The 24,075-nt window shown below is 46.4% G+C and overlaps 1 protein-coding gene across 1 annotated transcript; it reads left to right on the forward strand.

Annotated features, from left to right (window-relative positions):
* Nucleotides 1–1,644: 1,644 nt before the first annotated feature.
* LOC137528101 (antigen-presenting glycoprotein CD1d-like) lies at nucleotides 1,645–22,600 on the forward strand. The gene is made up of 6 exons (XM_068249381.1): nucleotides 1,645–1,779; nucleotides 13,897–14,154; nucleotides 16,457–16,735; nucleotides 19,769–20,035; nucleotides 21,204–21,312; nucleotides 22,474–22,600. Exons 1-6 carry the CDS (start codon nucleotides 1,722–1,724, stop codon nucleotides 22,532–22,534), a joined length of 1,032 nt encoding a protein of 343 aa, XP_068105482.1. The 5' UTR covers nucleotides 1,645–1,721; the 3' UTR covers nucleotides 22,535–22,600.
* The last annotated feature ends 1,475 nt before the right edge of the window (nucleotides 22,601–24,075 follow it).

Consider the following 24,075-nt stretch of genomic DNA (forward strand, 5'->3'; position numbering starts at 1 on the left):
GGCTTCCAAAACATCCCTTCGGCAGCGGAAGTGGCAGTATTTGACCGAACTGGTCGAATACTACTACGGGGGATCCTGCGCGGGACTGGGCAAGGGGAGGGAGAGGGAAGGCTCATTAGGACCGAGCCTTCCCTCTCCTTAGGTGAGTATCTGACTTTTTTATTTTTAAACGGTACACATTCACTTTAAAGAGCTTTTCCCTGCGCTTTGAGCTTTTCTAAGCACTTTTGCTGAGCGATTAAGATTTTCACTTCTTGACGTCAGTCAGGAAGTGAAGTCTTGTAGCCGGAAATGAATAAACACAATGTATTTATTCACAAAAGCACTTGGGAAATCGCTATACAAAGTGCTTTTTCAAGCGCTTTGCGAGTCTTGCGACTTCCCTATACTATCCATTGAGCCCAAGAGCTCAGAAAATGGTACGTGTAGCGCATTTGGGATTTCAAAGAAATCAAAACGCTCACATGTGAACACTCTCATTGTAAAATATTGCACAAGTGCTTTTAGGGCAATTTCTAAAATCGCCAGCGCTTAAAAAAATCCGCAAAAACTCATAGTGTGAACAAGCCCTCACTCAGCCAAAAGATTAACCTGGGCAATCAGCGCTGTTTAACCACCTTACAACTGCCTAACGCCAATTGGCATTCGCAAGGTGGTTCCCCAGGACCGCGTAACGCCAATTGGCATCATCATTGAGGGGGGAGGGCAAATAAATAAAAAATAGAGGAATTTATTTAAAAAAAAAAAACACAACCAATTAAATAAAAAAAAAAACATCCCAGCAGCGATCAGAGCCCACCAACAGAAAGCTCTGTTGGTGGGCAGAAAAGGGATTCGGATTAATTTGCGTGCTCAGTTGTGTGGCTCTGCAGCGAGCTTTTAAAGCTGCAGAGCCCTGAATTGTAAAAAATAGCCTGGTCACCGGGGGGGGGGGAGGGGGGGGATTAGCCTCAAGTGGTTAAAAGGAAACAAAGATGGCAGCCCCCAGGGGCGTAACTAGGAATCACTGGGCCCCCCTGCAAAACCTTGAATGGTGCCCCTCCCCCCTCGCTTTCTGCACAGGTAGACTGAGAACCAATGTTATTCAATTGGCTAGTGCACACTTGAATGTGTTTTCCCCATGTACAGTACGCAGCACTTGGGGAGGGGGTGGAGAAGTTGGGGGCTGGGCACTGTACACAAGAGCCTGCTGCACACAGAATTGGGACTGTCTACAAAACTTTGTATGATTCCTTATCAGTGGCTGAGCAGATGCAGTCATTAGAACAATTGTGCAGAGAGCAGAAAGTTTTGTTCTCTCTGTACCCTTAGTTATGAGACTCTCAGGACAGGTAAAATAAACTTCTCCCCCCACGGGGCCCCCTGAAGCTTCTGTGCCCACCTGCGGCTGCATCCCTTGCAGGGTCTATTGTTACGCCCCTGGCAGCCCCCTATCACTGTGAGTCGAGGGATGAAATCTGCCAAGAAGAAAGCCTTATTCACAAGTGTGCACTGCAGGTGTTCTATACATACAGCATCCAACCCAGTTCTTTGTCAGCTCACAGTTTAACCACAGCTTTACCGCTCCACAGCTGCTCTGCACAGTCAGGAGGGGAGAGGATCTGTGAGAAGCTCTGAATATATATGTGACAGTTTCCATCACCAGCCTTTACTGTCTATTCTTCTCATTCTGCCTATTCAATTGCTAAGTTTTATTCACACACTGACTCTGGAATAGAGAAATGAAGCAGCTGATCCCATTCATGACTCTTTACTTATCCTCAAGTGTCACGGTCGCAGGTAAGTCAATTTCATGGACATGTCTTAGCATAATGCATACATGGCAAACTAATCTGGCCCACAGAGCCATCAAATCTGCCCACCAAGTGGTTTCCCACTTTGCATTTTGTTGGCCCGCTCTAGACTACCAGGGAAGCTATGTGTGGGAAGGAAGGGGAAAGCAGTAGACACCAGGGAGCTTTATAAGGGAGGTAGGAGGACACTAGACGCCAGGGAACTGTACAGGGGTTGAAGTTGGTGGATGGATGTCTTTTTTTAAACCAAACTATGTTACTATGTTACTGTGACCCCACTAGACACCAAGGAACTGTTTAGAGGTGGAAGAGAGTTCACTAGAGTCCACACCAGGGAACTGGGGAGGAAGGACCACGGAACACCAGGGAACTGTATAGGGGAGGGAGGGGGGGGGGGCACTAGACACAAGAAACTGTATATGGGAGAGAGGAGGCATTAGACACCAGGGAACTGTATAGGGAAGGGAGGACCACTAAATACCTGGGAACTGTATAGAAGGAGGGGGACCACTAGACACCAGGGAACTGTATGTGGGAGAGAGGAGGCACTAGACACCAGGGAACTATATAGGGGATGGAGGACCACTAAATACAAGGGAACTGTATGGAGGGAGGGGAACCACTAGAAGCCAGAGAACTGTATAGAGGAGGGTGGGCACCAGACACCAGGGAACTGTATGGGGGGACACTAGACACCAGAGAACTTTATAAGGGAGGAAGGTGGCTACTAGATATTGAGGTTGGCCTGCAACTTGGTCCCATAGTTCAATTTCAGCCCACTTTGCACCTGAGTTGGACACTCTATAATGTAAACTTTTATATACTACTCCTTTATGTCCTGGTCAGTAAGGTGCTTCCATTTCTTATAATGAGATATTTGTCTGAATAACTACAGTGGCATAACTAAGGAGCTATGGCTATGGGCTCCAGTATGAGTTTACTCCACACAGAACAATATAAACCTGCCAATGAACAGCCGTAGTGTCCGCAGAGGAGGGGAACAGTTTGTTAATTGTTACCACCATTCAAAGCACATAAAGAGGTCATTAACAGCATAGCATCAATGAAGAGCTAAGGATGGAGGGCCCATGAGTCCCAGTGTGGCCTCAACATCTGTGTCCCCTATTTCTAGGTTACATGGTTACGTTACACTGAATGAACAATTTTCCTACCTTTGGCACTATATTTGGCCTGAGGAAGTGGGCTTAGACTCACGAAACGCATTGCCTGTGCTTACTAAAATTCATATTTATATGAACTTGTCATTATTAAAGAAAGACATCTAGTTTTACTATTTTTTAGTTGTTGTTTTTTTTAATTAGTTTTATGTACTATTAGGCCCCCCCGCTTAAGCCTTTTGCATTTTACACATACACAGACACAAAACAACACATACTTCACACAGACAAAACACAAATACATACATATGCAAACACAGACACATAAAACATAAAACACACATACTGTACACAAGCTGGTACACAACACACACGAACAAAACACATATACAAACACACACAAATACTCAAACACACACAGAATACACAAATACAAAATACACATGCACAAAGACACACAAACACACATACACACACTTGCTCACAAAATAAGTTGTTTTGAGGCTGAAACAGGAGAACAATTTGGATAGAGACTCTCACAGTCCAGGATGAAATCCAGGAACTGAATCTTAACCAAAGAGAAAACAACTTCCTAGTCTAATACTGCAGGAGAGCCGCTAAAAGAGGATGTGGTGAATTTCAGTCTCACAGACATTGTACACAATCTGCTCAGGTATTTCTTAACAGCACTGACTCAGCAACAACGTATTGAAAAACTGCTTAAAGCGGACCCAAACCAAACATTTTTTTAATTAAAAATATTTAGTTGCACCACTCTGACACATACAAAGATAAATAAACACTCCTTCAAACCTATGATCATTTCAGTTCATGCTATTCACCCTTCTCTTTCCATAGCCAGGGTTATACTGGGGGCAGCCATTAGCAATTCCTCCATTGCCAGACACTAGTGTTGGGCGAACAGTGTTCGCCACTGTTCGGGTTCTGCAGAACATCACCCTGTTTGGGTGATGTTCGAGTTCGGCCGAACACCTGATGGTGTTCGGCCAAACCGTTCGGCCACATGGCCGAACTAAGAGCGCATGGCCGAACGTTCCCCGAACGTTCGGCTAGCGCTGTGATTGGCCGAACGGGTCACGTGGTTCGGACCCGAACGCGCTCTGATTGGCCGAACTGTCACGTGGTTCGGGTAAATAAATACCCGAACCACGTCATATCTCCGCCATTTGTCTGTGGGTTTAGCTTTGGGTAGGCAGGCAGGGTAGTTCGCGCTCCAGCCACGCTAGCCAGGGTCCCCCGGTCATTGTGTCGCTGCTGGGAATAGTAGTACACCGCTCGCTCAGCCACACTATATAGCATTGTGTTTACTGCCACTCTGTGTACCTCGCTCAGCCACACTATATAGCATTGTGTTTACTGTCACTCTGTGTCTGCTGGGAACAGTAGTACACCGCTCGCTTAGCCACACTATATAGCATCGTGTTTACTGCCACTCTGTGTCTGCTGGGAACAGTAGTACACTGCTCGCTCAGCCACACTATATAGCATTGTGTTTACTGCCACTCTGTGTACCTCGCTCAGCCACACTATATAACATTGTGTTTACTGCCACTCTGTGTCTGCTGGGAACAGTAGTACACCGCTCGCTTAGCCACACTATATAGCATCGTGTTTACTGCCACTCTGTGTACCTCACTCAGCCACACTATATAGCATTGTGTTTACTGCCACGCTGTGTCTGCTGGGAACAGTAGTACACTGCTCGCTCAGCCACACTATATAGCATTGTGTTTACTGCCACTCTGTGTACCTCGCTTAGCCACACTATATAGCATTGTGTTTACTGCCACTCTGTGTCTGCTGGGAACAGTAGTACACCGCTCGCTCAGCCACACTATATAGCATTGTGTTTACTGCCACTCTGTGTACCTCGCTCACCCAGCACTATATAGCATTGTGTTTACTGCCACTCTGTGTCTGCTGAGAACAGTAGTACACCGCTCGCTCAGCCACACTATATAGCATTGTGTTTACTGCCACTCTGTGTACCTCGCTCAGCCACACTATATAGCATTGTGTTTACTGCCACTCTGTGTCTGCTGAGAACAGTAGTACACCGCTCGCTCAGCCACACTATATAGCATTGTGTTTACTGCCACTCTGTGTACCTCGCTCAGCCACACTATATAACATTGTGTTTACTGCCACTCTGTGTCTGCTGGGAACAGTAGTACACCGCTCGCTCAGCCACACTATATAGCATTGTGTTTACTGCCACTCTGTGTACCTCGCTCAGCCACACTATATAGCATTGTGTTTACTGCCACTCTGTGTCTGCTGGGAACAGTAGTACACCGCTCGCTTAGCCACACTATATAGCATTGTGTTTACTGCCACTCTGTGTACACCGCTCACCCAGCACTATATAGCATTATTGTGTTTACTGCCACTCTGTGTCTGCTGGGAACAGTAGTACACCGCTCACCCGCCACTGTATAGCATTGTGCTCTGTGTCGCTGCTGGGAATAGTGGTACACCGCTCACCCACCACTGTATAGCATTGTGCTCTGTGTCGCTGCTGAGAATAGTGGTACACTGCTCACCCACCACTGTATAGCATTTCTGTACTGCCACTGTACTGCTGCCAGTCAGCGTGTACTTTAAGGATAAGTGAAATGAGGAAGAAATCCGGTGAAAGAGGGAGGGGCAAGGGAAGAGGTGTTTCCCCTGACGGTTCACGTACAGGCCACAGGGGAGCACCCAAGAAAACCCACTCAATACCGCCCATGTTGTCCAGGACAACAACCCTCACAAATCCAAAAGAACAGGACCAGATAATTACTTGGATGACCTCTCAAGCGTCCAGCAGTGGGTTAAGCAGCACCAGCACATCAAGCACGAGGTCCGAGTCCTCAGCCAGTTACAAGGAGCCAGTGGGCACAAAGCTGACACAACCGGCAGCGACACCACGCACACAACTGCCAGATAACCAGTCCGATGAATTACCTCAGGACACAATGGGGTATTCGCAGGAGCTATTCCCAGCCCAACAAACTTCCACCTTTGAAAGGTCAATGGAGGAACAGCCAGAAATGTTGTGCCCGGATTCACAACCATTAACTGTGGGAAATGCACTGCGCACTGAAATACAAGGCGAGTCCGAGGACTTTGAAACCCAAATCCCAGAGCAAGTTGGGTAGGAGGGGTTGCAATTGCAGGAGGTCGGCCGACAAGATCTGGAAGACGACGTTGGAGTGAGCTGCGCAGAGGTTGTTCTGGGGAGCTCTACTCCACGGCGGCGGCCCCCCACAATGACATATGACGAGTTTCAGGAGATGGAAGAGGAGGGTATGGACAATGTGGACATAGACCCAGATTTTGTTTGTGAACGAGAACATCGCCGTCGTAGCAGCAGCACAGATGAGTCTGTTGAAGAACCCACTGCTGCACGAGTTCGCCTTGTGCCACAAGGTAGGCGGTGCGCAATTTCAGGCACCACAAGCGTGGAAGTTCAAGTGAGAGGCAAAAGAGGAGCAAACAGAAATCGCCAGCAAGGCAGGTGCTCCAAAGTCTGGGCTTTCTTTGAAGACTGCACTGAGGATGGTACTATGGCGATTTGCAAGGTGTGGAAGACCCGCCTGAGCAGGGGGAAAAGTATTAACAACCTTTCCACCACCAGCATGAGCCGCCACATGCTATCCAAACATCCCACTCTGTGGGCAAACGCGGCAGGACAGGGTACCAGCAACACTGCCTCCCTTGGGGTCACCAGACTCACCACCAGACCGGCCTCAGCAGCAGCAGTAGCCCAGCCATTGCGTGGTTCACAACATTCACAAACATCAGACGACGCTGACACTGTCACTTTCCGGAGTAGTGCTCTTGAGGTCTCCCAGTGTTCATCAAACACAACAACCAACAGCCCTTCAGTGTGCAGCCCTACGGTTCAGTTGTCTGTCTCGGAGATGTTTGAGCGCAAGAGGAAATTGCCAGCAAATGACCCCCGGGCCGTGGCAGTAACAGCCAGCATAGCCAAGCTTCTGGCCTGCGAAATGCTGCCATATCGAGTGGTGGAGACAAACAGCTTCAAGGGCATGATGTCAGTGGCCATCCCACGTTACGTAGTTCCCAGCCGCTACCACTTTGCGCGCTCTGCAGTGCCTGAGTTGCATGAGCACGTGGTCAGCAAAATAACCCGAAGCTTGAAGAATGCCGTTGCCTGCAAGGTTCACCTCACCACTGACACCTGGACGAGTGCTTTCGGCCAGGGTCGATACATCTCCCTTACCGCGCACTGGGTGAACCTTGTGGAGCCTGGCAGCGATTCCTCACCTGCTACGGCGCGGGTGTTGCCCACGCCGCAAACAGCTGCACCGCCGTCCCTCCCACTGGATAACAACAGCAGCACCTACCTCTCTGACTCCTTCTCCTCCAACGCATCTCAAAGCTGTACTTTATCCGGAAACGCTAACCCAGCAGCAGTAGGATGGTGGAAGCAGTGCAGCACAGCTGTTGGCATGCGTCAGCAAGCATTGCTGAAGCTGATCTGCCTTGGGGATAAGCAGCACACAGGGGAGGAAATTTGGAGGGGAATAAAGGAACAGACGGATTTGTGGCTGGCACCGCTGGACCTGAAACCGGGCATGGTTGTGTGTGATAATGGGAGTAATCTCATTCGCGCTTTAAGGTTGGCTAAGCTGACACACATCCCTTGCCTGGCGCACGTGATGAACCTAGTAGTTCAGCGGTTCCTGAGAACATACCCAGGCGTGGCCGATCTTCTGTTGAAGGTGCGACGAGTGGCCAAACATTGTAGAAATTCCAGTACTGCTTCGGGGGCACTCGCCAAGATGCAGGAGCGCTTCAATCTCCCCCACCATCGCTTGCTGTGTGATGTCCCTACGCGCTGGAATTCTACGCTGCACATGCTAGCCCGCTTTTGCGAGCAGAAGAGTGCAAAGGTCCAGTACATGACGGCGCAATACCGAGGCGCATCCGGACAGCTGCCAAGCTTCTGTGGATCCGATTGGGCCAACATGTTGGACCTCTGCCAAGTCCTCCAAAATTTTGAGCAATCCACGTTGCTTGTGAGCAGTGACAACTCTTCAGTCAGCATTACCATACCACTACTGTGTTTACTGAAGAGGTCAATGTTGAAAATCAAGGAAACAGCTGTCATGATGCAACTGGGGGAATCTGAAGGAGAAAACGATCAGCGTGATGGTACCAACATCAGGCCATCCACCTCAGGAAACGCTGGCCCCAGCAGCTATGACGAAGAAGAGGAGGAGGAACAGCTGGAGTTGGAGCAGGAATTTCCTGCCACCACTGACGAGGGCCAGAGCGGTGCACGTTGGACTTCCACAATTTAGCGCGAATGGTCAGCAGAAGCAGACCAGGAAGAAGGTGACGACTATGATGCATCACAACAACTATCACAACGCTCACAAGAGGATGATGAGGATTCTGGCAGGACTCTGGCACACATGGCTCAAATCATGCTAGACTGCATTGAACGCAACCCACGCATTGTGCGCATTCTGGACAACACCAATTACTGGGTTTATACCCTTCTGGATCCACGGTACAAACACAATGTTCCAAAACTGCTTGAAGAAAGAGTCAGACAGGTCAAAATGGAAGAATACCAGCAGGCCCTTGTGGAGACTTTAGAGAGGAGATTGACATCCTCCCCCTCCTCTAGCCAGTTGTACGCCGACAGACTGACTTCCGCAAACCCAGGACGACCAGGAGGGCAGCAAACAACACAAGCCGCAGTTAGTGCCCAAAAGGGAATGGTATCGGCAGTGTCCTTGGAGTGGGAAAATTTTCTGACACCCATGCAGCAGCAGCCCACAGAACAGCAAGCGTGCAGATCCACCTCCAACACCGATCGCCTGGAGAAGATGGTCAAGGACTACATGTCAGATGGCGTAGCTGTGTTGAACAATCCATTTGCACCCTTCAACTATTGGGTATCGAAGCTAGACACCTGGCACGAACTGGCAATGTACGCAATAGAGGTGCTGGCTTGCCCGGCAGCCAGCGTTATGTCGGAACGCTGTTTCAGTGCTGCCGGAGGCATCGCCACAGATCAGCGTATCCGCCTCTCCACAGAAAATGCAGACCGTCTGACTCAAATTAAAATGAATCAATCCTGGATTGGAAACGACTATGCAACACTCCTGGACCCCAACCAAGTAACATGAACAATGACCATCTGTGATGGGTTAGCGTTGCCGGTCCCTGTTTATTGAACCTCTCATCTTTATTACATTTATGACTGCATGGCGGCAAAAAGCATTGCTATATCCGCACGCTATTTGTCCTCATGCAAGGCCTGGGATGTTGTGTCTCAAAAAGCGTGGCCTTCTCCTCCTGCGCCTCCTCCTGTTCCATCACGTGTGCTGCTGCTGGGTTAGCGTTTCCAGTCCCTGTTTATTGAACCTCTCATCTTTATTACATTTATGACTGCATGGCGGCAAAAAGCATTGCTATATCCGCACGCTATTTGTCCTCATGCAAGGCCTGGGATGTTGTGTCTCAAAAAGCGTGGCCTTTTCCTCCTGCGCCTCCTCCTGTTCCATCACGTGTGCTGCTGCTGCTGGGTTAGCGTTGCCGGTCCCTGTTTATTGAACCTCTCATCTTTATTACATTTATGACTGCATGGCGGCGTAAAAGCTTTGCTATATCCGCACGCTATTTGTCCTCATGCAAGGCCTGGGATGTTGTGTCTCAAAAAGCGTGGCCTTCTCCTCCTGCGCCTCCTCCTGTTCCATCACGTGTGCTGCTGCTGGCCTGGGTTAGCGTTTCCGGTCCCTGTTTATTGAACCTCTCATATGTATTACATTTATGACTGCATGGCGGCAAAAAGCATTGCTCTATCCGCACGCTTTTTGTCCTCATGCAAAGCCTAGGTTGCGTCTCAAAAAGCGTGGCCTTCTCCTCCTGCGCCTCCTCCTGTTCCATCACGTGTGCTGCTGCTGCTGCTGCTGGGTTAGCGTTGCCGGTCCCTGTTTATTGAACCTCTCATCTTTATTACATTTATGACTGCATGGCGGCAAAAAGCATTGCTATATCCGCACGCTATTTGTCCTCATGCATGGCCTGGGATGTTGTGTCTCAAAAAGCGTGGCCTTCTCCTCCTGCGCCTCCTCCTGTTCCATCACGTGTGCTGCTGCTGCTGCTGGCCTGGGTTAGCGTTTCCGGTCCCTGTTTATTGAAACTCTCATCTGTATTACATTTATGACTGCATGGCGGCAAAAAGCATTGCTATATCCGCACGCTTTTTGTCCTCATGCAAGGCCTGGGTTGCGTCTCGAAAAGCGTGGCCTTCTCCTCCTGCGCCTCCTCCTGTTCCATCACGTGTGCTGCTGCTGCTGGGTTAGCGTTGCCGGTCCCTGTTTATTGAACCTCTCATCTTTATTACATTTATGACTGCATGGCGGCAAAAAGCATTGCTATATCCGCATGCTATTTGTCCTCATGCAAGGCCTGGGATGTCGTGTCTCAAAAAGCGTGGCCTTCTCCTCCTGCGCCTCCTCCTGTTCCATCACGTGTGCTGCTGCTGCTGCTGGGTTAGCGTTGCCGGTCCCTGTTTATTGAACCTCTCATCTTTATTACATTTATGACTGCATGGCGGCCAAAAGCATTGCTATATCCGCACGCTATTTGTCCTCATGCAAGGCCTGGGATGTTGTGTCTCAAAAAGCGTGGCCTTCTCCTCCTGCGCCTCCTCCTGTTCCATCACGTGTGCTGCTGCTGGGTTAGCGTTTCCAGTCCCTGTTTATTGAACCTCTCATCTTTATTACATTTATGACTGCATGGCGGCAAAAAGCATTGCTATATCCGCACGCTATTTGTCCTTATGCAAGGCCTGGGATGTTGTGTCTCAAAAAGCGTGGCCTTTTCCTCCTGCGCCTCCTCCTGTTCCATCACGTGTGCTGCTGCTGCTGGGTTAGCGTTGCCGGTCCCTGTTTATTGAACCTCTCATCTTTATTACATTTATGACTGCATGGCGGCAAAAAGCATTGCTATATCCGCACGCTATTTGTCCTCATGCAAGGCCTGGGATGTTGTGTCTCAAAAAGCGTGGCCTTCTCCTCCTGCGCCTCCTCCTGTTCCATCACGTGTGCTGCTGCTGGCCTGGGTTAGCGTTTCCGGTCCCTGTTTATTGAACCTCTCATATGTATTACATTTATGACTGCATGGCGGCAAAAAGCATTGCTCTATCCGCACGCTTTTTGTCCTCATGCAAAGCCTAGGTTGCGTCTCAAAAAGCGTGGCCTTCTCCTCCTGCGCCTCCTCCTGTTCCATCACGTGTGCTGCTGCTGCTGCTGCTGGGTTAGCGTTGCCGGTCCCTGTTTATTGAACCTCTCATCTTTATTACATTTATGACTGCATGGCGGCAAAAAGCATTGCTATATCCGCACGCTATTTGTCCTCATGCAAGGCCTGGGATGTTGTGTCTCAAAAAGCGTGGCCTTCTCCTCCTGCGCCTCCTCCTGTTCCATCACGTGTGCTGCTGCTGCTGCTGGCCTGGGTTAGCGTTTCCGGTCCCTGTTTATTGAAACTCTCATCTGTATTACATTTATGACTGCATGGCGGCAAAAAGCATTGCTATATCCGCACACTTTTTGTCCTCATGCAAGGCCTGGGTTGCGTCTCGAAAAGCGTGGCCTTCTCCTCCTGCGCCTCCTCCTGTTCCATCACGTGTGCTGCTGCTGCTGGGTTAGCGTTGCCGGTCCCTGTTTATTGAACCTCTCATCTTTATTACATTTATGACTGCATGGCGGCAAAAAGCATTGCTATATCCGCATGCTATTTGTCCTCATGCAAGGCCTGGGATGTCGTGTCTCAAAAAGCGTGGCCTTCTCCTCCTGCGCCTCCTCCTGTTCCATCACGTGTGCTGCTGCTGCTGCTGGGTTAGCGTTGCCGGTCCCTGTTTATTGAACCTCTCATCTTTATTACATTTATGACTGCATGGCGGCAAAAAGCATTGCTATATCCGCACGCTATTTGTCCTCATGCAAGGCCTGGGATGTTGTGTCTCAAAAAGCGTGGCCTTCTCCTCCTGCGCCTCCTCCTGTTCCATCACGTGTGCTGCTGCTGGGTTAGCGTTTCCAGTCCCTGTTTATTGAACCTCTCATCTTTATTACATTTATGACTGCATGGCGGCAAAAAGCATTGCTATATCCGCACGCTATTTGTCCTCATGCAAGGCCTGGGATGTTGTGTCTCAAAAAGCGTGGCCTTCTCCTCCTGCGCCTCCTCCTGTTCCATCACGTGTGCTGCTGCTTGTGCTGGGTTAGCGTTACCGGTCCCTTTTCCTGGAACCTCTTCTCTGTATTACATGTATGACTGCATGGCGACAAAAAGCATGTTACCTGTGCAAAGAAACATGACATTTTCCACATTTAAAAGACAGTTTTTCCTTTGAAACTTTACAATCAATTTTCTCAAAAACTATAAGCTCTTTTTCAAATATTTTTTTTCCTCTTGTACCCGAGTCCCAATGTGCACATACCCTGCAAATTTGGGGTATGTAGCATGTAAAGAAGCTTTACAAAGCACGAAAGTTCGGGTCCCCATTGACTTCCATTATGTTCGGAGTTCGGCGCGAACACCCGAACATCGCGGCGATGTTCGGCGAACGTTCGCGAACCCGAACATCTAGGTGTTCGCCCAACACTACCAGACACCATCTACTCCACCAGTTTGCCGGAAAAATCCCGGCAATTTGAAAGGAAGGGAGGGGTTCCTCCAATAAATGTAAAATATTTTATATTTGTCATCATGCAGCTGAAAAAAGGCTGCTATTTATTATTATAATTTAGAAAATAGATTTTATTTCTGAAATGTTGTATTTTCAATTTGGGTCCACTTTAACTCGCCTCCCAATGGATCCACTGCCAGGGCCGGATTTAAGCCTAGGCCGGAGTTCAAACCTGGAACTCCAGCACCGCAATACTAAAGTGCCAGCCACTACACTACTGAGCAATATCAGAGGCTGCCTTCAGTGAAACTTGCTAAACAAAACAAATTTATGTGTCATATTCCAATCCACCTTCATGATCATGAATCTTTGATCCAATCACCCATGACAGGGCAGGGCAATTGTGAAGGTGATTCCCCTGGTGGTGAGAGTTCAAGGGCTCACCTGTATCTTCCTCTATGTATCGCATGGTGGTTAAGGTGTCCCGGTCTGTGGCAGATTCCGGGACCCCGGACTGTCGTGTGAACCAGTGTTTGTAGTTTTAAATTTCTTTTTTGCAGCTTCAAGGATGTGGTTGATAGGTGAGTGGTTAGGAAGGGGGGACCCTTGTGGGAGGGATGCCTGCAGGGGGCGGCCCTGCTAGTGACAACCTTTTATTACGGCTGACCGAAGCCTCCCACCTAAATGCTGCTAAATATATGCAATTCCTGCTAGATTTGATACAGCAGAAAAGGGTGCACCTGATTGGCTGTCTGACAGGCTGCCTGCTAACCAGATAAAGGTAGGAATGTGTTAACTGGAAGTATGCTTTTTTTGTGTTAGAGTCAATAGAGAGAGCCAGACAGCAGCCAATAGGGAGAGACATACAGCCCTGATTCTCAGCCAATTTGATCTGATACTCTGGAGGGCGGGACTTCAGCCTTTTCTGTATCCTTTTAGATGCACAGTACATATCTGTATACTGATACACAGAATAGCTCCCTCTAGTGACCGCATGCACATCTAAAGGGAAGCACTGGATAGTAAAAAACCTTGACTCACGCACACCACTTGTGGGAAGACGCAGCTTCCTGCCTGACCTGCTCCACAGCTGGTGAGAGTTGCCGAGCAAGGCTTAGTGAATTGAAGCATTTTGTATATTACCAAACTTTTACCGCATGCGTTCGTGAATTTTGAAAAAAAAAAGTGTAAAATACAGATTGCGGTATTTTGCTGACCTAAATTCTTTTACTGAACTGCCTTTAGTGAATTGAGGCCAGTGTCTGCTTAGTGCAAGTCATAAAGTGTAATAAATTCTCACCCTCCCCAGATTCTCTCAGGATGAGATGGTTGCAGACGTACCAGTTCTCCAGCGATCGAGACCTGACTTTCTCATGCTCCGTCATGGTGGAAGACATTGAAGTATTGGCTGCATACAATGATACTTGGTTGATTGTTTTCAAGCAGAGCTGGTCAAAGGGAAACTTCAGTGAAACAGAATGGATGTTTTACAATATGTTCTTAAGCAGCTACTTATATTATCTAGACATACATGTGGATGAAATCGGCAAAGAAGTTGGGTTGAAAGGTAAGTGGGCATCAGAAAAACACAGAAAATTTCCAGTTATATGGAGAAGGGAAATGACTGCCTGAGATATCATGGCCCATATGCAATTAACTTTTTCTCCTGAGTTGTTTACTAGCAGAAAGAAAAAGAGATTTCTCCCAGGAGTAAGAGATTTTTCAACTTGTATTCAGAATAACTTTTCCCCACTTTGCAATTGAAGCGAAAAAAAAAATTATGATATAATGAATTGGTTGTGTAGTACAGATAATTACTAGAACATTAGAAGCAAATAAATATTCTCATATTTTTATTTTCAATTATAAGGTTTTTTTTTTGTAACATTGCGTCATTCTCTAATATTTGCAGTTTATACACTACTCAGCATTCTAAAAGATTTTACAGAGCAGCCCAGCAAACTTTTGACCTGTCCTCTGCAGAGAAAAAAAAATACAGTGACTGACAGTTGAGATAATAAGCTTCAGAAGAGGAGCTCTCTGTGAATGTGAAGGTCGTGGAGCTCAATGTCTCCTTTACATAGATAACAATTGGAGTTTCTCTTAACTCTTCTGGTACTTGAAACAATATTAGACTTATGTCTCTGCTCCTAATGTTTTATTTCTTAGCTGTGCTAAACATACAAATCATTATATCATAATTTTTTTTCGCTTCAGTGTGTCTTTAAGCAATGCAGATGACAGTAGAGTGTCTATGTGTAAAACTGATCTATTGGAAAAGTTTCTAGAACAGTAACAGATAAACCACTCTAAACTTCACAGATGACTTTCTATATGCATGCATTATAACACAATGATATAGCAAAGCAATTCTATCTGCAATACAACCTGATCTAACTTTCCCTACAATGGATGCAGCTCTGTCCCTGTCTCTCGTTATCACTTTATCTCTGCTAACAGCATGAAATCTCAAGACAGAATACAAAACTCCTCCGCTTTACAAAGGCTTGTGGTGTGAACTCATGTTTGGTTAATGGGGCAAGGGGTGCATTGTGGGAAAAAGTTATTAGCTGATTAGAAGGAGCTTCCTATATTTGTCACTCAATCTTTTCCCGTCTGACTGACCCTTGGGCCCCCTTGTGTAGTTTTTACATTAGTCCGCCAACGACAGGTCTGCCAGGCCCTCCCGCTGGGCGGACGTTCTGCCGTCAGCTCAGCAGATCGTTCAGAAACAGCCTTATCAGTCTGCCGACAGTGCGTACACAAGTGCTACTGTCGGCACAACGTCCGCCCAGCAGGAGGGTCTGGCGGACCCGTCGTTTTGCGGAAGTATGGCGCGTGTACGCGCCTTTAGCGAGATTAGGGATGATTTGCTGCAAGTTGCTGTATTTTTATCAATTTAATTTACTCATCCCTAATGATAATAGTAGCAGACTGTCCTAAACCTATAGCTCCACCCATAAATAGCCAAGAGCCTTAAACCCTTTTGGAGCATGGTAGATGAATAGTAATAATCAGGGCCGGATTTGCCATAAAGCACTGTAGGCACATGCCTACAGGCACCCGATGATGGAAAGGCGGATAAGTTCCCTGACCGGCATTCCACTGACCAGATCTCCCTTCAGTCAGGGGCAACTCTAGCTACTTAATACTGAGGTACCTTTAGCTACCTAATACTTGGGGGCACCTCTAGTTACTTAAAGAGAACCAGAGACGAAGCACCCTCATGTATTTTACCTTATAAATCAGTGGGAACGTGACAGTAAACACCTAATCTGCTCTTTGTTTCATTGTTCTCTGTTTAATCTGACTGTTATCACCTCTGATAAGAATCCCCGGCTGAGCACTCAGTCTGGCTTTGCTACAGAAAGATTATAGCTGAGTCTGTCTTCTGTGGTGTCTTTTTAAGCCCAAGCCTGGCCCCTTGTGGCTCTGCCATAATGACTCAGCAATAATCATTACCGGCAAAGCTAGACTGAATGCTCAGTCCGGGATTCTTATCACTGCTGATAACAGACACTTTTAGCAGTGAGGATGAAACAGGCAGCAGGGTAGGTGTTTTCTCTAATGTCCCCATTGATATATATGGTAAAATACATGAGGTAGCTTCGTCTCTGGTTCCCTTTAATATTGAGGGTATTTCCGGCTACCTAACACTAAGGGGCGCCAGTAAGTACTTATGACAGTTAAGGGAAGTAAGGGAAAAGTGACAGCTATAACAGCAAGCACACTTGTGGCGTGGTTTGTTGGGGGTTTGTAGGATCATGGAGGGCGAAGTACAGAGTGCCAGGACATCTGTTCCTATAGGCTCCTGTGAGGTAAATCCGGGCCTGGTAATAATAATAAACATTTATTTAAATCTGTTTCAGGTGCTTTTACACTTCAGTGCTGGACAGAATGTCCCTCCTCTGCAGATGACATTGATGGTTACAGCTATAGAGTGGCTGTAGATGGGGTGGATCTCGTGTATCTGAACATCACGGAGAGAGCATGGGTTGCTGGGAATAGTCCTTACTCCCAGGCTATCAGAGAAATCATGCAGAAAGACCCCATTACTCTGCGATCTCTTGAAAACGGGCTGAACAAGCACTGCCAGTCGCTGGCTGCTGCATATGCAACTACTGGGAGGGAAGCCTTTTCTAGAAAAGGTAAGTCACTCTGTAAAAACGTAATAAAGTCTATTTCATGCACATGTGTTTTACTAGTATTGTATTGGAATGGGTTATTAATAGACACAGGTTGATCAGTCCTCTGCATGGAAAACAAAAGCAAAAAAAAAAGGGGGACCCCTCAGAAAATGGCTAGACTACCATGATAATATATTTCATTCATCTTCAATTACCGTATTTTTCGGAGTATAAGATGCTCCTGACCATAAGACGCACCTAAGTTTAGAGGGCGAAAACTGGGGGAAAAAATATATACTAAACCTGGTACATCCATGGTGAAGGGGCATTTTGTGGATTATGCCCCCTTTGTACCTCATTCCCCTTTGTACCTCTTGTGCCTCCCTGTGTCCTCCTCTGTCCCCCTTGTATCCTCCATGTGTCTGCCTCTGTCCTCATCTATGACCCTGTGTCCTCCATTTGTCCCCCTGTGTCCTCCCCTGTCCTCCTTGTGTCATCCTATATGCCCCTTTGTGTCCCCCTTGTGTCCTCCTATATGCCCCTTTTTGTCCCCTGTGTCCTCCTCTGCATAGGCACAATACATGGAGTCCCCGACATTGTGGTGGGTTGGAGGTTCGTATCGGCAGGCATTCACAAGTCAGGAACTCCCTGCATTTGGACTATAAGACAATTCTGTGTATGGTATGCACCAATGGGGGAAAAAAACAATCAAAGGAGTTGACGTGCCAAGACTCGAATCACCCGTGCAGTCTCAGGTGATAAACAGAATCCAGTCCCAAATGAGTCAGCACCGTCTCTGTATAAAATAGCTCTTTTATTCCATATCAAAGGTTAAAAGAGGAACAGCATGATGTATAGCAAGACAGCAGCTGTCTTGCTATACATCATGCTGTTCCTCTTTTAACCTTTGATATGGAATAAAAGAGCTATTTTATACAGAGACGGTGCTGACTCATTTGGGACTGGATTTGGACTATAAGACGCAGTGACTTGTTTTCCTAACTTTTGAGAAAGAAAAAGTGAGTCTTATAGTCCAAAAAATATTGTGCATAAAGTAAGATGATCACAAAAGAAGCAGTACAAATATAAAAACACTTAAGGAAAAAAAGAGTTTAACTTACCTGGGGCTTCTGCCAGCCCCCTGAAGCCTCCCTGTGCCTGGGCCATCTCTGAATAATCTTCTGGGCCTCCTCCCCGGCTAACTTTTGGTATTGCAAGTTGATGGCCATTGTGCCTGGTGCCCTGGAAAACCTTGTACTGCCCCTGTGTAGGATGCTCCCAGCGACGGGACCAGGAATGAGGGTGTGAGCAGCCAGAGCCACGTAGGCACAGTGGCCGTGAACTTGCAAGTCGACGATACTGAAAGTTAGCTGTGGTGGGGGACCGGAGGATGCAAATATTTTTACGCATTAAGCGTGAATTACGCCTAACTGCGTAATTACAATTCAGAAACGTAGTATGCTGTACCTAACGTAATCGCATAATTGTGAAAAATTACATGAAATTTTGCATAATCGTAATTGACCCATTACGACTAGCACCACTAACCACACACAGCTACTCTGTGAAGTCCTTCAACTTGGCTATTACAAGCAAACCTGAAGTGAAAATAAACTCATGAGGTAATTAACTGTATGTGTAGTAGTAATGGTAACTAGAACTCTCCTAGAGTTACACATTGTCATTTTCAATTTTAGGTCTGAAATTATAACATGAGTTGTAAAGAGCAGCCATGACAGTGTGACGTATAAGCTAGTTTATTCAGATACTGTAGAAAAATATACAAGGAATACAGGGACCTCAGCTCAAAGCTTGCGGATGCATTTAACAATTCAGAAAGAAAAAATGAGATTGTTGGTTCCACGTGTCCACAGATTTGTGGGTCAGCCCCTTCCTCAGCCTGCATCAAGTCAAGTCTAATGTGTAGGATGCATCATCAACATTAATGGTTGATGATGCATCCTACACATTCAACTAGCGTATCATGATTAAATACATATCTAAATAGATAAATAGTCTGAGAGCAGACTAAAGTCTCAAACACAGGCTCAACAAAAGTTGTTTGAAATGTCTGACAAATTATAGGTTTTGCCATATTGGGCGACAACGGTGTGCAAAAATGTAGCCAAACAACAATGATGAGCAACCGACATCCGGGCACTTTGTCAGATCAATCTGGTGGATCAACTCAGATGACTGTTGGGTAGATATGATGCAGTTGGCCACATTTGAATGACATTGTTCTACTGATCGTGCGCATGTCAGGCATAATGTCAGTTCCGCTTGTGCGAGCAAAGTCGTTTGCAATATCAGCGTGCAAAAATGACAAGTCTTTTCAACTATGTCGCCGGTAAAGTCTTTACCCTGATGTTGGTCATCTGTTTTCAGTGACTATTGATGAGTGTGTACAGACCTTTACACAAATTCTTTGTCAGGGCCATGGTTTCCAAACCTTGTGGGGTAGCATTAAGAGGAACAGGACCATGAGTGGAACCCCCCTGTGTTACCGACCTCACCATGTCAAACAAAGAAATGGTAATCCTTGTAATCCTGCTGATAACTAACATGTGAGGAACTCATGAAGTGGGGCAAAGGCACATAGAAAAACATTTTATGGGACCTCAGTTCAAACCTCGCATAAAGCCAGCAAATGCACATAACACCTCAATAAAAAAAAATCAAAATTCAGCTCCCACGCAGAGAAATAATTAACATGTGAACTTTTCATCACTATCCTGCTTTCAGCAGCGTCTGTTCAGCCAGCAATAAGTGTCTTGGCTTCTAATTACCACTCAAGAGCTGCTGTTTGGCTTTCCCATCTGCAGATATTAAGCACTGATTTATTCACCCTTGCAATGAAAAAAAAATATAAGAAAAGTTCTGAGTAGGTCTGCTTTAAAGTCATCAAATTCTTAAAACAACGTTTTTTCACTACAGAAAGTGCATTGGAGGTAAAAAGGGCAAAGTTTGGGAAATTAAGTATAGAAATGGGTGTAATTATGTGCACCTACTGTACATCGCATCTGCCTTTCTTCTGAACCCCTATATTTTCAGTCCAGCCACAGGTGTACCTCGTCAGGAAACCATTATTATCAAAAACAGAGATCCTCTGCATGGTGACTGGCTTCTATCCAAAGCCAATCAATGTAAGCCTGTGGAGAGAGAACAAAATGGAGGACGGGATGTCAACAGAGACTCTGCCCAATGGAGACAGTACTTACCAGATAACAGTGATGACAACTGCAAATCTGTTTGAAGAAGAACATTTCTCCTGCCACGTAGAGCACATTAGCTTGCAAGAGCCACTCATAGTCCGCCTGAGTGAGTAATTCATTAAAAACCAACTTCAGGGGGTAATTATTTAAGTGCTGAACAGAGTGGACAGAGTAAAATATAATGGGCTTGATTCAATTCATTTTTTTTCTCCTAGGAGATAATTTTTCATCTTCTCTTTGAATACCCTTTCAGCACTCTGCAATTGGAAAAGTGCAATAGGAAAAGTGAGGAATGACTAGGTGAAAAATGACTGTCCACATAATTCTGAGTATTTTCTTGCTTGCTACTGGCTTTAAAGGAAACCTGAGATGGCCCAAAAGAAAAAAATATACATACCTGGGGCTTCCTCCAGATCCCTTCAGGATGATGGACCCCGACGTCCTCCTCCACCTCCTGTATCTTCTGCAATTCAGCCTGGTGGGCCATATGGTCCGGCTGCAGGAGAACACTTCGACTGTAACGGAAAACACTCCCGATGGTGGGGCACGTGTGGCCGGACTGTGCGTGCAACAACTGTCCAAATTACCGGGCCAAATTGCGAAAGATCAAGGAGGCAGAGGAGGACGTTGAGGGCTTGATCAGCCTGAAGAGGGGTGGAGGAAGCCCCAGGTATGTATAATTTTTTTTTCTTTTGGGCCATCTCGGGTACACTTTAAAGGCATTTTATTGAAAAGATAAAACTTAGGAGAAAAAGTGAACTAGATTTGCCAAATTTCTGTTTTTACTGCTGCCAGTATTCATTCATACTAGAAAGCTCTCTTTCTCTGGGACCGTCATTACATTATATGACCTCTCTCAAGCGTCTGGAAGTGGCCCTTTTATATAAATTAACCTGTTCTGTTCCAGACTGACTTAGTTGAAATATATATCCTTCTGGTGGCTCTCAGTCTCTGACAAGAGGTTGATTTCAACTATTCACTGCTGCACACTTATGCCATTCTCATTGCTTCCATCGCTCTGGCACCGCTGCAACCACCTTACTCAGCTGTCCTAGTGACAGATGAGCTCCATACGGTGGTCAGGATCCAATTTAATTGGCTTCTGACTTCGTGATTACTGGGAACCAATCAAAGTAATCACAGAGTCCAAATAGGGAAAGGGCGGCTCTGGTCCTTAAGAGGAAAGAACCGTCCGGTCTCAAAAAAGTTAAAGAGGGTTTGTGTTTGAGTATTCCCTACTGTATAATCCTGACTTCAGTTCATCATCCTTGCAGATTCCAAACATCACACAGCAGGTATACTGGATGCATGTATCGCAGTAGTGGCCGCCCTTGCCTGTATGGTTGGGCTGGTGTACTTTGTGGAGCTGTGTAACAGGCGCAGGTAAGATGACATCATCATCTCACAGGATGACTTATGTACTTCAGTGTGACTTTACTAAAGATGTCGCGAACGTCTAATTTTCCGTTCACAAACAGCAAACGCGAACTTCCGCAAATGTTTGCGAACAGGCGAATTTTAAAACCTATAAAGACTGTTTCTGGCCACAAAAGTGATGGAAAAGTTGTTTCAAGGGGCCTAACACCTGGAAAGGGGCATGGCGGTGGGGGATCCATGCCAAAGGTCCAACCAAAAATTAAGTAGTTGACACAAAGTCGGGTTTTAATCCCTAAAGGGCAGAAATCATATTACATTCCTACTAATAATGCACTGGAATGGTACTCTGTGCCTGCAACTTAATGTGGCAACAAATAGTTCTGGAGGGGAGAGCGAGGGAGGGAGAGCCCTAAGGTGAGGGAAGGAGGGGGGAGACGTCGGCCCTTCTCCACCGCTGATCCCACAGCTCTCCCTCTTCTCTGCGCTGCTCCCCTCCTGCTCACAGGGCGGCCCTCCTGCTCACAGCTAAATTTCTATTAAAATTTACGGTATGCCCGTAAGTTTATGGGCGGTTAGCAACACTGGCTGCGGTGCCTTTGTGGAGCAGGAAGGGAGCTGTGGTTCTTCTATGGGGGCATGCTAGGAGTTGTGATGCCTCAATGGGAGGTCCGTGGGAGCATGAGAGGAGGTCCAATAGAAGGTCAGGGAATGCTATGGGGGAACTGCCAGACAACCTGCCAGCAGGCCAGCTCGCCCAGGAGAAAACCAGACCAGCCAGCACAGAAGCCAGGTAGCTCTGCCTAGTTATGTTTAAGTGGCACTTCCTATTAATGTGATTTGCTGCATCCAACATTTTGCTGGGCATGCCTACTCAGACTGTTATTAAGTTAATGTAAACTTGACTCCGCCCATGGCCACAAGCACATTCAGGTGCATGGCCACACCCTTTTTTTTGGCTGCCCAAAAGTGCCCCAGATATTTTAGGATCCTAGCAACGCCCCTGAAAGTAAACACAACATTACGATTGAATGCGAAATTACAGTACAAAATTATGAATTTTCATATAATTTTGTCTCATCTCTGGTTATTGGATCATATTTCATTTCTATGACATGCTGATATTGTGATGTAACACGCGCTTCTGTTTTTTTTTCCATCCACTGGAAGATACACATCCATCAGTGGAACATCTATGGAAGAGTCAGACAACCAGATGGTGGAACTTTAGAACCTGTCTGGACAATAAAAGACAATTCAGCATAATGTTACACTACAGCCTATCACAGTGACTATAGAAGTGGAAAAGAACTTAGTTACAATGACAGTGTTGTAGTATTAGTTGGAGATACAGATAAAGATGCAAGAAATGAAATTAACAAAGCAAACCAAGTTAGTGGTATGTTGAACGATATAAAGGAAGCAAGTGTTTTACGAGCAAAAGATGAGTGCATGATACAGGGGCGTAACTAGAAATCACTGGGCCCCCCTGCAAAATTTTGGATGGGGCCCCCACCCGCCACCCCACCACCACCATCACCGCTTTCTGCACAGGTAAATTAAGAACAAATGTTATTTTATTGGCTATTGAACACTTGAATGTGTTTTCCCCATGCCGATAAAAAGCAGGGAAGCACTGAAGGCATTTTCTCACACATCTTCTCTACATTAGCTTCTGTGATAAAACAACGCGCATGTTTTCACACCTACAGACACACATGGTGTACAGAAAATGCATATAGAAAACTGACAGACGAGTGTGCTCCCAGTCCCAGCTTATTACACTCACTCTGTCCATCTCTGATGGAGCAGAACTGGCTCTGCAGACTACTCCAGCATCACTATAGGTAGGGTAGAGAGGCTGGGCAGAGGGCGTTTTACACAAGAGCTTGCTGCACGCGGAATAGGAACTGTCTACAAATCTTTGAATGATTTCTTATTAGTAGTTGAGCAGATGCAGTCATTACAACAATTGTGCAGAGAGCAGAAAGTTTTTTCTCTCCCTGCCTTTAGTTGTCAGTGTGTCAGGACAGGCAAAAGAAACTTCTCCCCCTCCCCCCCCCATGGGGCCCCTACGGCCTCTGGGCCCCCCTGCGGATGCATCCCCTGCAGGGTCTATTGTTACGCCCCTGGCATGATAGATTGTGGACAATATTATGTATGTTTTCTAAAAACCTTCCAAAATAAATCATTAAGAAAGATTCCGAAAACACTCTGGCTAAACAAAATTACTAATGGACAATGTCTTGAATAATCAAATTTCACACAGGCAAAAAGTGTTGGTGAAAACAGTCAGGACATGTTGAAAAGTTGCAAGCAGTAACACAAGTGACAATACCTCTTTGCAGGACCATGGCACCTGCCCTACTGTAACATATTATTTGGTCCATAAGGGCCTGTACACACTGCTGCGCTTGCGTTGCGTTTTTAAAAACGCATGCGTTTTTAAAAACGCAAGGTCTTTTGAAAAAGAATGAAAATCGTGATGACTTGTACACACTGGTGCGATGCGTTTTTAGAAAAACGCAATCGCAGTGCCTGCTGCGCTTTTTTAAGCGCAGCGCATGAAAAACGCATCGCATTGCGTTTTTGCCTGCGTTTTTCAGAAGTCAGTATCCCAGAAGACTCTGCAATCTCCTGATTCCTGTTGAAATGTAAACTAGAAAAAAAACAAAGGATTTTTTAGCCAATCAGCAATTACAAGAAAAACGCAAACGCACAAAAAACGCAGGCAAAAGCGCATGCGTTTTTAAAACTACAGGCACTTTAAAA

Source organism: Hyperolius riggenbachi, chromosome 8 (assembly GCF_040937935.1).
Source record: "Hyperolius riggenbachi isolate aHypRig1 chromosome 8, aHypRig1.pri, whole genome shotgun sequence".
In the NCBI taxonomy this organism is placed as follows: domain Eukaryota; kingdom Metazoa; phylum Chordata; class Amphibia; order Anura; family Hyperoliidae; genus Hyperolius; species Hyperolius riggenbachi.

Coding starts and splice junctions, on each gene's coding strand:
- LOC137528101 (XM_068249381.1), top strand. CDS start 1,722: ATGAAGCAGCTGATCCCATTCATGACTCTTTACTTATCCTCAAGTGTC. Junction 14,155..16,456: donor CAAAGAAGTTGGGTTGAAAG/GTAAGTGGGCAT, acceptor AATCTGTTTCAG/GTGCTTTTACACTTCAGTGC. Junction 16,736..19,768: donor GGAAGCCTTTTCTAGAAAAG/GTAAGTCACTCT, acceptor CTATATTTTCAG/TCCAGCCACAGGTGTACCTC.